The following is a 16,612-nucleotide window of genomic DNA, read 5'->3' as shown; positions in this document are numbered from 1 at the left end:
TTTTTTCTGTTTGGTACAAAGGTGAGCTTCTTCAAGGGTTTTGTTTGGTACAAAGGTGAGCTTCTTCAAGGGATTTTCATCCGGACTTGTTTAAGTTTTGCTTCTCACGGAATTTTATTCTCAACACGATTATATTTCTCAATTGTTACACGCACATTCAAGTGATCTCTGAAATTTTGTCAAGGTCAGACAGAAAAAATATAAAGTGTAATAATACTTTTTTAGATTTTAATTATAGGTTATATATATATACACACATACATACGTACATTGTGAATATAAATTATCTTTTTAATTATTTAATTATTCTTTTAGATTACAGCAACAATATATCCCCTTGATTTTAGGACAAATACAGTGTAGTTACATCCAAATACATTGTATTCAGGATCAAACATCAGCCACATACCTTGTATTCTACATATTATATCAAACATAGTCGTGTTTTTTCTTTCTGTCTTCTATCCTTTTTATCCTCTTCAAACGATCTAAAAATTAGTATTATTTTAACTTCAAGGGGTAATTAAGAAAAACTACAGAAAAAAAAACCCAATCTCATTAAAATCTGACAATTGACGGTGGCTTGAAGCTTTGACAATAATGTAATTACACCTAAATACAATGTATTCGATATCAAACATCAACCACATACCTTGTATTCTTCCTTTCCGTCTTCTATCCCCTTTGAACTTTTCCAAAAGATCTAAAAATTAATATTATTTTAACTCTAAGGGTTAATTAAGGAAAACTACAACAAAACCCCAACAACCACGAAGTCACTAAAATCTGGTAACTAACAGCGACTGGAAGTTTTAGTAGAACCGACGAACTGATGTTGATGAAGGAGACCGGTGCGGCTGGACGTGCGACGCACAAAGCAACAAGTGGCGCAAAGGCTTTCAACTTCGAATGAATTAAAAACGGTATAGTGGCGTGGAGTGGATGAGACGTTTCCTTGCAGCTCAATTCTTCGTCATCAGAAAGGATGAGATGACTACGAATGTGGAGATCTCGACTGGACGGAGAACAATCGAACGGAGATGGAGATGTTGACGCTGGCTAGGGTTTGGTAAGAGTGAAGAAGATGATGAATAGTGAGATGGACGGAGAACATGGACTGAGAAGTATATTTAAAATAATATTACTATTATTATCACTATTAATAAATATTTATTATCACTATTATTTTCCCTTAAATATCTTCCTTTTCCTTTTTTCTTTTCCAATTTAAATAAAGGAAATCATCTCTTCACAATTAATTTTTCCAAAAATAAAATATTCAAATTCTTTTACAGTTTGTTATCCATTAATTATTTTGTCATTTTCACTATTTTTTTATGATTTTATTTCCCTAATCACGATGCATTTAATGTCGGTATCATTAGTTTAAGAAAAATTTTGTTATCCATAAATATCGTTATAATTGATTTATTCCCCTTAAATAATGTCAATTTATTATTATGTTAAATGAAACGTTTTATGGAATAATGGTTATATGCATAATTATAGGGAGGATACGATCTTGATATGAAGTTCTTATTATATCAAATGCACAATTTTAGGGAAGTATACAATTTTAAATTCAAATATTGGAGATCTTTCAACTAAACTTTTTAAATCAAATGATAAGATAAATATTTATTACTATATATATAATTTGAAAACAATGAAGGATAAATATGAAAATTTGTGTATTTGAATGATATAATAAAATGTTACTAAAAATTAACCTAACTTTACGAAACGTACAATGAATAAATTATATTATCAATCATTATATGAAAAATTGTGTATTTGTAGATATGATAAAATATTATTAAAAGTTAACCAAACCTTATGAAACGTACGATGAATACTTTATATTATGAATCATTTTATGGATAGCAAAAAAAGTATGAACTAAATAGCTATTAGTAGATATATATTAATATAAATAAATTGTTAATGATTTGATTTAGTACCTACAAATTCAAAAATCTGGTATAAATTGAAGACATAAATCTAGAAGATGTTGATTAAATGAAATCAATACCGAAAACAAATATTTATTTAATATTTTTACAAAACCGAATGATTTGCAAATACATTGTATTCGTGATTATGGGTTATATTCCATTATTTTAGTCTACCAAAATACACTGTATCAAAGAAAAAGGAGTTTTCGTCTATGAAGGGGTAAAATCTACTGAAAATTTGTCAAAAAATATCTACTTCAGACAATTTTGCTATTAATCAAAACATTTTTAAAATTTACTATTTTTCAAACTGTTATCTATTATTTTGCTGTGTGATGTTGCTTAGAGTCTATCAATGATATGTTTCTATCACGGATTGACGATAGATTTGGAGGATGTTGAACTTGTTTGTGTTGGGATGTTGAACTTGGTTTTTCGACATGCTAATCGGTTTGTTTGCGGTAAGGTGTGTTAGTGGATATTTTAGTTTATGTGCATTTATTTACGTGATGTTTCTTACTCTATCCAATGATACGTTCTATTATTGATAGACTTGGAATATGTTCAATAATGTTAGTAGATACTTTAGTTTAATGTGTATATTTTGTGTGAGATGTTGCTTATGGTCTATCTGTGATATGTTTCTATCACTGAATGATAGATTTGGAGGATGTTAACTTGTTTGTGTTGGGATGTTTAACTTTTTTTTTTCGGCATGCTAATCTTTTTTTAGTTTGTGTGTTACTGTTTATGGTCTATTAGTGATATGTTTTTGTCATTAATAAACTTGGAAGATGTTTATATTGTTTTCATTATAATATATATTTATAAACTCTAATTCAACATTTTCATTTTAGGTTGTTCAAGAAAAAAAAACGAAAACGATGGAAATAGCAAGGGAAGTTAAAAATGTTAGGCTGAAGAGACAACTTAACTGATCAAAGAAAATGTTGGAGAATGCGAAAGACTAGAATATTGCAAGAGGCCGATTAATTTGTCCCTAGTTTTGATTTGCAACTCTCTCATTAAGTAAATGGATACTGTAGTATTAGTTTTGCAGATATTTCATGATAGAAAATATCAATGATAGACTTCATATATTTTATTTAATTGATATAGAAAAGTGTTAGACCACATGTTAAAGATTACAAATTAACTATCTTCAATTGATGTTGAAGTTTATTAATGATAAACCATAATGGTGAAAAATACTTCATAGTGACGTTAACTCTTCGTATTTAGTTGAGTTTACCATATTAATATAGAAAAATGTTGGATCACAGGTTGAATATAATCATTGCAAGTATGTGCTCTTGTGTTCCCATTAAGAAATTAGTATTATATATGTTGAATCATTGCAAATTAGTATTAATTGGTGCATTTTATTGAGAAAACGTTTTGTTAATATACATGTTGAAGTCTATCATTGATAGAAGCTATCGACGATAAACTTCATACTATAGTTTATATAATCGATAGAAACTATCAACTATAAATTAAACTTCATTATGACATTACTTCATATTATTACTTTACAATAAGGTAACTACTGCTAACAAAAAAATGTTCTCTATCTTCAAGTAGAATGATTCTTATCAACAACGTAATGTCACATCATTTTGTGACCAACTCGACTACAATGACTACATTTTGATGACTTTTCTTCCCATTAATCAATTTTTTTTTTGTTGTCCTTTTGCTTGACGCTTGCAAAATAGACGTAATGTTACACTTATATCATTGATTAATCATAATTTTGAATTACTGCAATATATATATATATATATATATATATATATATATACAGTTTATCATCCTAGTGTTACACTCATAGCATTGATAGAAGATATAGTCTTCACTGATGGACTAGGATACGAGTTTATCATTGATAGACTACTATAAGTGATGGACTAAGATACGAGTCTATCATTGATAGACTACTATCAGTGATAACTTAGGATATTAGTGATGCACTAAGATACAAGTCTATCAATGATAGACTAATATCACCATGCTCATATTAACTAATCTAACTAATAGTCTATCAGTGATAACTTGTATTCACTAGAAAAAAAAATCAAATTATTTTAACCTAAAAATGTAAAAGGGATATAAAAATTCATAATATACTCAATTACTATGAAGCCTCAAACAGATGAAATCCAATGCAAGTGAAATTAAACACATTTTTTAATATAAAAATACTAGTAAAATCATCCAATTGAATTGAACAAAATCAACCTCCAGTGATAAAATTACATCAAATTGTAAAAATTGGATGAAGTCAAAATTTTAGGGAAGAAACACATATGAAAATAAATATCAAACTGAGATGGAAGCAAATCTCGTAGAATGAAGAAATGATCTTAGCATAGGAGAAAATCACATAGAAAATGGAAAAGAAACGAGGAGAAGGAAGAAAACGACGGTGAAGATGGAGAATGGAGAAAATTGTGGAGAATATGGAGAAGGAGAAAATTGTGAAAGAGATAAAATTGTGGAGAAGAAGAGAATCGTGGAGAAGGAGAAAATCATGGAGAAATGAAATTTTGTTTTAAAACAAGGACAATTTTGAAATATTTAATTCCTTCACAAAAGTCTCTCCCTTGTTCCATTACTAATAATTTTTGCACTAGAAGAAAAATCATACTAATCTTTTGCATTAGCAAAAATATTTATAAATACAAGAAAAATTTATTATCTATTAGTGTAGATAGCGATAGATGTCTATAGTTATTGATCGATATTTTGCTATAGCTATAGATATATATTCTTAACATTTTTGTTATTTAAAATAAATATTAAAAAAGTAGTGTGACTGTTGAAAAGAAAGAATGTGAATGAAATTAATATGGGATTTAAGGAAGCAAAGCAATTGTTCTTTACATAAAGTAAGAAATCTTAACTTAGTGGTTGACCATCTCATACTAATTGATTCCATTCCTACATATGAAGTAAACTATACATTTTGAATTCTCACTCTTCAACTAAACTTGGCATCTTTTTCCTTTTTCCTTTTTCCACTAGTAGGATTATGTGAGGGAAGTATATGAACATTAAGAATAATTAAGAACAAAGGGAAAAAAAGAGATGGTTAATAAGTTGTTGGTTGGCACTCTAATTTTATTTTTCTTCATCAAATTTGAACTCCAAAGTCAAGGGGACAATAGAAGATATCTTTGAGAACAATTTTGTATTTCAAAATTCAATGGTCAAAGTTCTTTATTGGCAAACCAATCATTGAGGAGAAGCAATGACCAATATGTTATGTGATTTTGATTCACATTCTAACCAAAAATATTTCATGATAACACACACAATTTTCAAACATTGATATATTCAAAATACAATTCTATATTTGATTTTCTTAATCCCAACTATATATAAATAAAGTTCATAGTCTCTTTCTTTTACCAATCCATTTGTGCTGTGTACATTCAAATTTGTAATAACTAATAATTGTATAGATGGAAAAACGGAGAAAGAAAAGGGAGAAAAGAAGCTTTCGATATAAGAATTTATAAATGATTTATTTATTAAAGAGTAGGATGAACTAGTTGAATTAATACCAAATTCACTTCGAGACATTCTATCTCTGTTTTTTCTTTTTACATCTAAGTATAACATGTTTGAGTACAAATTTAAACTTGGTAGTAAAGATAAATATTAGCCAATTAATTACGATTCCATTATCTATTCCAATGGATTATTACTTCATTTTCCATTATTAGTAAGTTTAGTCTTAACTCATAAATTTTTTATTTATCATTAAATGGTTTTTTTTTTTATTTTTAAAAAAATAAATTTATTGTTAAAGAAGCACATATGTATAGATAATATATGAGATATCAAAGTCAAAGATGCAAATTAATGGATAATTATTTTGGACCACAAAGCTAGAATAATATTTTTAGGTCAAATTATTATTTATTTATTTATTTTGTATAATGAAAGGGTCATTTAGACCCTTTTGTACTAATTAAAATTATTTTTATACCAAATAAAGTTATATGCTTTTGTTTTGTTTGATTAGAACCAAACTTCCTTTCGATAAAGCTAATTGATTAAATTATAATATCCTTCAACTTTGACTTCACCCCTTCATGGCATTTAAGTAAAAAATAATGTAATATATAGCACAAGAACAAAATAGCTACGTATATTAGCGTAAAAATTAGTATATATAAGCTAAAAGAATCCACATCTAACATAAAAATTGATAATGGTTGTCTGATATAGATACTATTAATAAATAACATGAATAACTATTATTAGTGATAACTTTCGATTCGAGAAATGTAGAATTTTCAATTTGAGAAATGTTCTATTAGTTGCTGTCGCTGGTATACCTCCTATCAATGGTGTTGGTATTAGTGATATTGTTATCGATTATAATTTTTAATTTGAGAAATGTGTTATATCAGTTGCTATAATAACTAATAGCTGCCACCAACAAAATAATTGATGGTTGTTATCGGTGAATAACTTTTAACTTGAAAAATGTGCTATCAATGATAGTTGTTTATCATTGATGAGAACACGTGCACTAGAGGATAAACTTGAAATTCTAAAAATTTATAGTTGATTGGTCAATATTTGCTATATTTATAAATATTTTAAAGTTGTGATATATTATTTGGTTAAATTTTGTCATGAAATTGTCTAATGAAGTAATGAAATATACAATTATATATGTCACATACCCATTCTAAGGAGGTTTTAGAGAGATGTCGCCCCTAACCCACACTTAGGTTCAAAATCATTTACATTAAAAATCAAAATCTATATACTTGATCATTCAAACTACTATATAAAAGATTAAAGACATTCATAACAACGAGCATAATTCAAATGACGTAAACGAGTACTCCCGATCAAGAGTTCAAAGCGTAACTCTCATAAATTGAAGCTAAGACAAAAAACCATGAAATCTAATATGAAACTTACAAAGTTTAAAAAGAATTAAGAGGTAGCCAAAAGGAACATACACATCCATTAACTTGTAACTATTAATTTCAAAATTGTATCATCATTCTCTTTATGCTATGAAAGAAGTAGCAAATAAAGAAAAAAGGTCACTTCTTAGTCTCGTACACTTTGCTTGAAGAAACAATTTAGTTGAACAACTTTTTACCAAAAATTCCTCGGATTCATTCCCTTCCAAGAGAGAGAAAAAATGACAGAAATATGAGAAAGTATTAAGAAGAAGAGTACAAGCCGCTCTATTCAGGTGAGCTGTACTGATCATTAAATTCAGGCGTCCACTGCGGCAATGAAAAACCACCATCCCCGCCGTGTCCGCCACTCCACGACGATGGAGATACCAACCCCGCAGTGGTCGATGGGGGGGACGTCATGGATGATGTCAACGACATTTGATCATAGAGATTGATGGCCGGAGACACGGAAACGTTCGCGTATTGGTTATTGGGAGTGATGGGGGCCGGGGAGGGTCGGAGTCTAACATTTTCAGGGAAGTTAAGCTTGGCTTTGTTGCCTCGGAAGCGGAGGGCGGCCTCGTCGTAGGCTTCGGCAGCTGCTTCTGCAGTGTCGAAAGTTCCCAACCAAACTCTGACGGCTCGGAATGGATCTCTAATCTCAGCAGCCCATTTCCCCCATGGCCTTTGCCTCACTCCTCTATATCTTCTTCTTCCTTCTTCTTCTCCTCCTCTGTTTCTTCTTGTTTCTCTCTCGTATTCGTATATTCCCACCACATTTCTTCCATCTTGAAAATAAAATAACGAGACAAATTGTGGTTAGATAAATGAACAAGTTGCAAAAAGATTATACAAACGAACAGAGATGCACATCCATAACTTTTTGAATATAACGGCATGCAAAAATTAGAGTCGTATTAGCAAATATAATACAATCTAAAAACAAATTTCATATAATTAGCAAAATTTACATTAGCTCTCAAATATTAACATATGGTTAATATGCCAAATAGACCAAATATCGTAAATATAGGAATCTATCAGCTGATAAGATTTTTCGCATATTGTTATACAGCTAATTACTATAAGTTTTAAAACTTCAAATAACTGCAATTACCTAAATACGAACTGTTAATAATGTATATAAGCTTGAAACTACAAAAGAACCTCAAATTTTTGTTACAAGAAAATGTGCAAACTTTTGAATCTATATCAAAAAAATTATGTCACATTGGGACAACTTTCTTGAGTTGAATTCAAATTCTGGCCATTTTTTCCAATTATAATAGTTAAATGGAGTGAAAATTTTGGATCTCATAAAAGTTTAAATACTATTGAAATGTATAAGTCAAAAAGTATAATTAAACTGTGTCTAGACTAGTAGTTAGATCAGAACACATGCAGATTTTCAGATCTAGATCCTAGAAAGTTCATATCAGAAAAAAAAAAAAAAAATCAAAGAACCTCCAACGTTTATAAGATACATACTATGTTATTTATAATTACATGTCCAATAATCACAAATTGTCATATAATAAATGAACAAAAAGTATTTCTTACATACCATTGAAAGCAGCTGAATAATGAGAAGCGTCGGAGACCGAACTTAAAAGGGAGTGTTGTTGATCATCAACAAGGTCTTGTTGACGTCCTCTCTTGTGGGAATTACTATAAGATGAAGACGACGAGCCAGTCGACAGCGTTCTACCGACACCAGCACCGCCGTTTCCTCCGCTAGGCGAGACCTGATCACCGACGACAACTTGGGTGAGAGTGGAGACGATGACGGAGGTCTCTTCCTCTCTATTTAACCCAGAAAAGGCAGTTGAATATTGATGAAGCCATTCATTTTGGTCGGAATAAAAGTCTCTGCTGTTAGAATTCGCCACCTTTGGATTATTAACAATAATAGTACACATCCAATTCTTGATATTATCGGATCACAACTTTGGAAAAGAAAACTTGTAGAAAATGGGTATGTTTTAATTTAGTTTGAACCAATTATTTATAATAATTAGGCAACTCATCAAGTTGGCCTTTGACTTTGAAAAAAAAGATTACATTTTGTTTTTCTTTTAATAACCACCGTTTTCTTTTCAATCGCTTTATAAAACTTATGATTTTTACTCATTGCTTCATTTTGACCACCGGTTGTGTTATGAGTAAGTTTCCATATAAAATATCAATAAAACTTATTCACATTTTTGGAAAAGATTATAAAATTTAAAAATTTAAAAAATTATTTATATATTTTAGTGACATTTTGATCTTTTATCTTTTTGTATTTCTTGGATATCCCTCGTATTGATATATCCATGAAAACGTAAAAATGTTGATGTGTATCGACATATCAAGGGAAATTTAATACTACAGTTATGATAGAAACAAAATCGATCAATATATTATTATATATGTATATATATTTACGTGGTTCACTAATTGTATGTTAACTACATCTATAGGAAGGAGGGAGAATTATTTAGATTGTACATATGCATATGTGCTAGCTGGTTTTGTAATACTCTAAGTGTAAAAGGGAGACATGAAATGAATCGATAACAGTTCTGAATGAGAGAGTTCTTAAGGACATGAAAGGGTTCTTGAGAACATGAAAGTGTACTTGATTAAGTGTGCTTGGTGATAGTTGATTTATTTAAGAATAATAAATGATATCTATTTATTAATTAATTTTTTTTAAAAAAAATATAAATCGAAATCAACGTTTTATCGAGATTTATGTTAAGATTTTTGTGAAATGAAAAACTCTATGAGATTTTATATCTTGAAAATCATATCTACAATTATTAAGATCTTATTTGCTAATCATATTAGATAATTATTTTTTTTTGTTTTTGATTTTGAAAATCAAGTGATTATACATTACCTCTTTAAACCTAACTAATTATTTCTCCCAACTACTTCTCCTTCCCATTTGTATCACATTTAATAACTTCTTAAAAGAATTAGTTGATTATATATATATTTCGAACTTTGATATCAATGAGAATTTGAACAACTCATGATGGCAAAGAGTAGCGAGGAATTCAAAAACAAAACGTACACTTCTTCCTTTGAAGAAACTAAAACACAAATGTTTTATTTGATTTGATTTTTGAATTTTTAACATGTCTTTTACAATATTTCTTTCTCAAAACCAAACAAAACTTGATCGCATCACAACAACATTTAAAAAAAAAAACAGTTTTATGACACCCATTTTTTACATAATACAAAATATAGCAAAATTAGTGATATCATGCGGCTACTAGGCGATAATTATATGACTATCAAAAGGCTTATCAAGTTGTAATCATAAGGTTATCGGTTTTTAAATTTACTACTTTTGCAATTTAGAAAATGGAGTGACATGAAATCTATTATCATAATTTTTTTGCTATTTTTGCAAGGACCCCTTTAAATAATCACATGTTTATCAAAATTTACATTTACTCATTAGTTGTGAACAATAGTTATTAATGATAAATAAGAAAGGAAAATTATTTTAAATGATAAAAGTTTTGAAAATATTTATAAATATAACAAAATATCATAATCTATTAGTGATAAATAAAATTAGTCTACTATTTATTTCTAATTCATGATACAAACAGACACAGATAGTAGTCTATCTTGATTCATTTGTAAATAGACTGTGATATTTTGTAAGTATTTGGTTCATTTTGCTATATATGAGTCCAAATAAAAATGTAATTTTAAAATATATACAATAATGTAGGTAAATAAAAGGAGGGGAGAAAAAAAAAGCTTAAAATGAAATAAAATAAAATTTAAATATTATGGAATGTTTGGTCTACCGACTTCATTGGTGTCAGATTTTAAATAACTCAACTTTATATCAATTTTAATAGTATTTACTATTGAAGTTTGCACAATTTAGGGAAGAAAACTCCATTTAATTTCCACCTTATTTGGTATATGCATTCATCCAAAAATTTCATATCTACAACTTTGCACTACAAACACAAATTTTCTAAGGATAAATTTTCTAAGTTATTTATCCTTAATGGCAAAAAACCACATCAAAGGATAAAAACTCATTACATTTGATTTTGCCCTAAAATTGGTCTATTTTGTCATTTTTTACCCTTCCTCCATAAACAAAATATTCTTTGAGGGGACTTTGCACTTAAAAAAAACCATGGTTTTGTATCTCTCCATATTATTTTTACCATCATTAATTTCAAGATTGATCATATGCTCAACAAATTTCTTGCAAATTTAACAATGACTTTTCATTATGTTTGTAGAATTTGTACTTCTTATACAAATATAGGTAGAAATCAACATTTTGAAGTAAATGAAGTGAAAAAAAATGTCAAAAGAAAATTAATTAATACATTGAAAGTGTGAAAATCATAATAAAATAAAAGTAGGTTAGACTAAAATAAAATTAAAATTCATAAAAGATTAGTGATAAAATCAATAGGAAAGAGTGTTATTTAGTTACACTGTGTCCATTGTACAATCAGATAACATCCAACAAAAAAAAGTCAATACCATAGAAGAGAAGATGGGAAGGGCAGAGGGCAAGTAGGCTGCAACTTGGAATGGGGAATTAAGGCATTGAGACTTAGCCAATAGCCATCTAATGGAATTGTGGTCAAATACAACCATGTAGGTTCCAAACAAAACAATAAAACAAGTTGTAGTACTTTCAAATTTTTGTCCATGATAGATCGAATATAATCAAAATTACTGCATGTGAATCAACCAGGTATTGAAATATATAAGGATAGAGAATGAACCAAAAACAAGATCGTGAAGCGTGAAAATAGTAGAAATACACGGTACATTGAAAATTGTAAAAACAAAATGAGTTTGATATTACAAATCCAACACAAAATTGTAAATCTAAACTTGAATTTTGGATTACATTAAATTATATCCATATTCCATTACAATGTCATTGGAAGGTTGTCATGTGATGTACCCATTGAGCACTAATGAGGATGTTAGACATAAAGACCACATTAGCCCAACTTCTTGTCTCATCACACCTAATTAGTCATTAGTATATACGATGGATTCGTAACAAAGTTCTTGAATCAATATTCTCCATTTGTATATATTATACATTTTGTTTAAATGTCTTTGAACTTCCTTTCATTTATTTTCTGTTTATTAATTTATTTGACAAGTTCTAATTTGATTTGATAACCTAACCCCCAACTTATTATATATATAAATGTATAGTTTCAAATACATGTTCGTATATTGACCAAGTGAAATAAATATAATGTAATTGACCAACATAAATATAAAACTATTGAAACATCCAAATTGAAGATTTAAAATTCTTACCTCAAGATTTTGATTATAAGTGAAAAGAGAAATTCATTTGCAAAAACATAATGTCAAATTGGTACTAATAGCAAACTAAAATAATTATAACAATAATAATAAACTAATGAAACCTTCTTTGGATATAGATTACAAAAAATGCTATTCTAATTTTTTATTTATTTAAACACTCTTTTTATAAAAATGGTTGGAAACAAATTTTTTTTTAAAAAAATATTATAACACCTTTTTTTTTTATATTGCAAATTTGGCAAATATGACGGCAATTAAACGGTAATCTATATTTGGTCTAACTGGTTTGTCAAAAATATTTTCACATGCAAATTTGCTTGTTTTGTCATATATTCTCAACGTGTTTTTACCAGTGTCATAGTAGTAAAATAATGCAAACTAAGAGTTTCAAATTTATCTAAACTTTTTTGTTGTCCAAGTTTTTTTTCTTGTGCATGTGATGATCTAATTCCCTCTTAACATATGAGAAGACATATGCATGTAACCTCACTAGTTTGTAATCTTTTAATAGTAAACTTTTCAACAATAACTCCTCATTTATTTCATGATTTTTGCTTATCTCCCCCCTGAACTTATCTCTAGCTCTTTTCATATTTTAGTGTTCATCCCCAACACTTTATTTAATATATATTTGAGAAGACGAATGTGTTAAAAACTAAGGGTGTCCACCTAGTGGAGATGCTTGAGTGCATCTACTCATCTGAACGTATCATTTTCTAAAAGTAATGATCTAATTAGCTCTTAAAAGTGTTGTCAGAGGAGGTCATTAGAGGTGGTTGATAGGTCAAAATTAGTTGTTAGTATTGAAAACCAGATCAGTTGGTTGTCATCGGAAGTGGTCATGAAGTTGATTATCAAAGTTGGCAACAACCAAAATTGGTTGCTAGTTAAGGTGGCTAGAGTTGGTCAGTGACGGTAATAGCCGATAGCAACGCCATCGTGGAAGTGAGGTAGTAAAAGACTAGTGAGAATATTTTGTTACTTTTATCTATATTATATAAATTAGAGAGATTAACGGCTTAACTCTTAAAAATATTTTTTTTCTTTCTAGAAGTTGATTTCAAGCCTTTCTCTCCATCTGTCTCACATATCCATATTTAATTAGCTACACAAATCCCCCTAATTGAAGCAAGTCCATTCAGTTGATTTTGTCAAACTTGTTTATTTATTTATTTTGAATTTTGACTTGCATATGTCTCTTTTATGATCTACAAGTTGAAGCCAAGCCAAAAAGTTTGTCCATTCATTTATGTAATGCAATGTGTACAACCTTTTGGAAGATACCGATCGACATCAAATTGGTGATATTTTTCTTGTTTACCCCATTTGCTCTCACACCTAATTTGTTACTTTTTAATCTAATTTCATTGAACTTTTTTTTCAACTTTTTAATCTAATTTCATTCCAATTGATTGCTTTGGTTCAATTTGTTTTCTTAAATTCATTATATTTTGTTTATATTCGATAAAACCCATAAATATACGATATCAAAGTTTCAATAGAGTGTGATTGAGTTTTGGAGTAACGTCTAATCACATTAATATAGTTTATTTAATTAAGTAACGTTGTAAGGGTCTGATAACTGAGAGCCCTGATATTATTTCCTTACACATCCCTATAATCTGACAATGTCATCCTTGTTTGTCTTAAAAATTTATTAGAGAAAAAGTTATCTCCACGAGTTAACACGCAACTTCCTTTCACATAGGTCACAATGGATGCAAACAAATGTTTGTCAGGACCTTCAATTATTGAATCTGAATTTCAAATAATAATCCTGATCCAATCCTAGGCTTGAGGCATTACAAATGTCGTCTCTTTTTATTTTTTATTTTTATCGCAAGAACTCGTTTATAAGACTAAAGGAAATTACTAAGACCCTAAAGTCCTCCTCCAAGCTCAGCTAATCTTCTAATAATTTTTAGTGTCAAACCTCCCCCTCTTTCCATAACTATATATTAAATAAGGCATATGTATTACAAAAGATTTTTAACGACCTCTAGTAAAACAAATATTATTCAATAATGTACAAGTTATTTTACTAGCTAGAGTCATGCAACCTATGGTTTAATCCATATTTCATTCTCTTAAGTAAAATTTTAATGAAGATAACAATAATTAACACTTGACCATAGCACTAAAAGCATCAACAACAAATTGCACAAATTAGAATAAATGTTTTCATATGTTCTCACAATATGAAAAGGTGATCTCTAAATTAACAAAAATAAATTCACATCCAAAAACACACAGATAAAGAGATTAAGAACTTCATGAGAAAAAAAAATATATATTTTAGTTTTTTGTTCTTTCTTGACAAGAAGAAGAAAAGAGAAAGAATGCAATGGGAGAGGATGTGACAAACTGGTTGACATATTTGAATTTGTTATATTATGTTAATATATATATAATTTGACTTTTCATAAAATAATAAATAATACAATTTGCCTAAAAAATACTTATGTAAATTAGTGGATGAGAACATAGGTGGAATGAGAGCCTTACAACATTTACACATATGACAAAAAAAAAAAAAAAAAAATCTATAACTCTGTATAAAAAAATTTATATTTGATTGGATGAAACTCTAAGCTAAATAGGTCCGTCGGATTGAAAGCGATTTTTAAAAGAATTAGTATCTATATCAACGAGATGTATATTCTTTTTTTTGGTTCAATTGTATGAACTCCAAATAAATTTCAACATGCTTATATCTTGAAGCAATCTAATATGTTCGGGTGGATCACGACCTCATGAAGATTTTTCTAAAAAGCATGTGAATAAGATCAAAACACATCTTGTAAAGACTTGTGTGTTAGTGTATGAGGATAATTTTCAGTCTAACAATTTGTAGTTTTAACATAAATACTGAATAATGTGGTTAGGTGGAGGGCATGAGATGGAAATGAGTTAGGCAGCCTAGCTAAATTAATTTCCTATAAGATGAAAAGAGGAAGCTAAGGTAATAGGGCATGAAACATGTCACTTTGATAAAATGGGTGATAGTGTCCATTTTAATTAAATCCCTAAATTCATTTAGATAATTATGAATTGATGGGTTTAAAATAAAATATATATTTTGTGAGATATAGGAATGGGAAAAGGATATTCCAATAGAGGAAAAGTTGAAAATCTCTCTCTTTTTCTCTCTTACGGTGATGATGGTTTGCATTCACCAAGAATTTAAGGAAAGCTTGAGAATTAGAAATCTCTCACTTTGAAATATGGTTTGCATAGATATACTAATTTAACATTAAAGTTATTTAAATTAGTATTAAGAATGATAATTTCAAACATAAACCAAATTAATTTTTAAACATATGAATTAGTCAAGACATACCTCTTATACTACAATAGTTCAAAAAAAGTAACTTTCAGAAAGAAAAAAAAGAAAAAAGAAATAGGCTGACTTTCATCCAACTACGAATTAGACAAAAAGAAAGCAATATAGTCAAAGATTTATAAACATACTCTTGGGTGTGGTGACCCAACTTTTGTTTTCTACATATGAAATAAACATCTCTGAATTAATATCATAAGAAAACAAACGTTGGGTCAAACTTAATGCAGCGGCACCTCGGTCGTCTCAAATCCAACACCGACGGCAGTGGTGGTGACGGCAGAATTTTAGTCATCAACCATAAAATCATCTTCCCTTCCACACTTGTACAAAGCATATATATACACAAGTTGTCAAAATGTCAAACTAATTATATCAGTATTTAAGACGATACAACTGTAGATGATACAGTAATTAGTTTAACTAACACTCAAATTATTAATGTATATAGAGCATAGTGTAATTCTATTCGTGGATATAGAAAAAAAATTAAATTTATCTATTATCGATAAGTTTGGCCCTATTTGTAATTTTTTATTAAAATTTACTCTACGCATCCCGTAAGTAAAGACGGAATGAACATAGTTAAGTATTAAATGTCACTTGTATATATATTTGTTCTTGTTCACGATGTTGGAGGTTTATATCTACTTACTTTGTAAGATATGAATTATTTTGATCGAGAGTTAGCTCAAATATTGTGGCTCAAGCCTAAAAGGATATATGACGAAGCTTGCATTAGAGTCCAGTACACATGTCCTAAAAGAAAAAGGTCAAGTAGTCTTTGACTTTTAAGTGTTGACTAGTTGAGCTCATGTTGTTTCATCAAAAAGAAAATGATCAAGCCGAGCTCCTCGTGGGTGCATGCTCTGCAACTTCAAAAGTCACACACCTACTTTAATGTTGTTCGATATTGTACACATTCTAAGTGAGAGTTGCAATTGCATGCCTCAAAAGGTAATAATAGCTTTCTCGACATTTAGTTGAGTTTAATACTTGAGGACCATTTGGATCGCATATATTGTTTCGTAGATATAGATATTGAA

The 16,612-nt window shown here is 28.9% G+C and overlaps 1 protein-coding gene across 1 annotated transcript; it reads right to left on the bottom strand.

The window, feature by feature from the left end:
• Nucleotides 1-6,925: 6,925 nt before the first annotated feature.
• On the bottom strand, nt 6,926-8,873 carry LOC105434741 (ethylene-responsive transcription factor ABR1). The gene is made up of 2 exons (XM_031880689.1): nt 8,457-8,873; nt 6,926-7,680 (listed from the first exon to the last, which is right to left on the bottom strand). Exons 1-2 carry the CDS (start codon nt 8,809-8,811, stop codon nt 7,178-7,180), a joined length of 858 nt encoding a protein of 285 aa, XP_031736549.1. The 5' UTR covers nt 8,812-8,873; the 3' UTR covers nt 6,926-7,177.
• Between the last annotated feature and the right edge of the window lie 7,739 nt (nt 8,874-16,612).

This window comes from Cucumis sativus, chromosome 2, assembly GCF_000004075.3.
Source record: "Cucumis sativus cultivar 9930 chromosome 2, Cucumber_9930_V3, whole genome shotgun sequence".
Taxonomy (NCBI): domain Eukaryota; kingdom Viridiplantae; phylum Streptophyta; class Magnoliopsida; order Cucurbitales; family Cucurbitaceae; genus Cucumis; species Cucumis sativus.
This window is presented reverse-complemented; position numbering and strand designations above follow the sequence as displayed.

Coding starts and splice junctions, on each gene's coding strand:
- LOC105434741 (XM_031880689.1), bottom strand. CDS start 8,811: ATGTGTACTATTATTGTTAATAATCCAAAGGTGGCGAATTCTAACAGC. Junction 7,681..8,456: donor TTATTCAGCTGCTTTCAATG/GTATGTAAGAAA, acceptor TTTATTTTCAAG/ATGGAAGAAATGTGGTGGGA.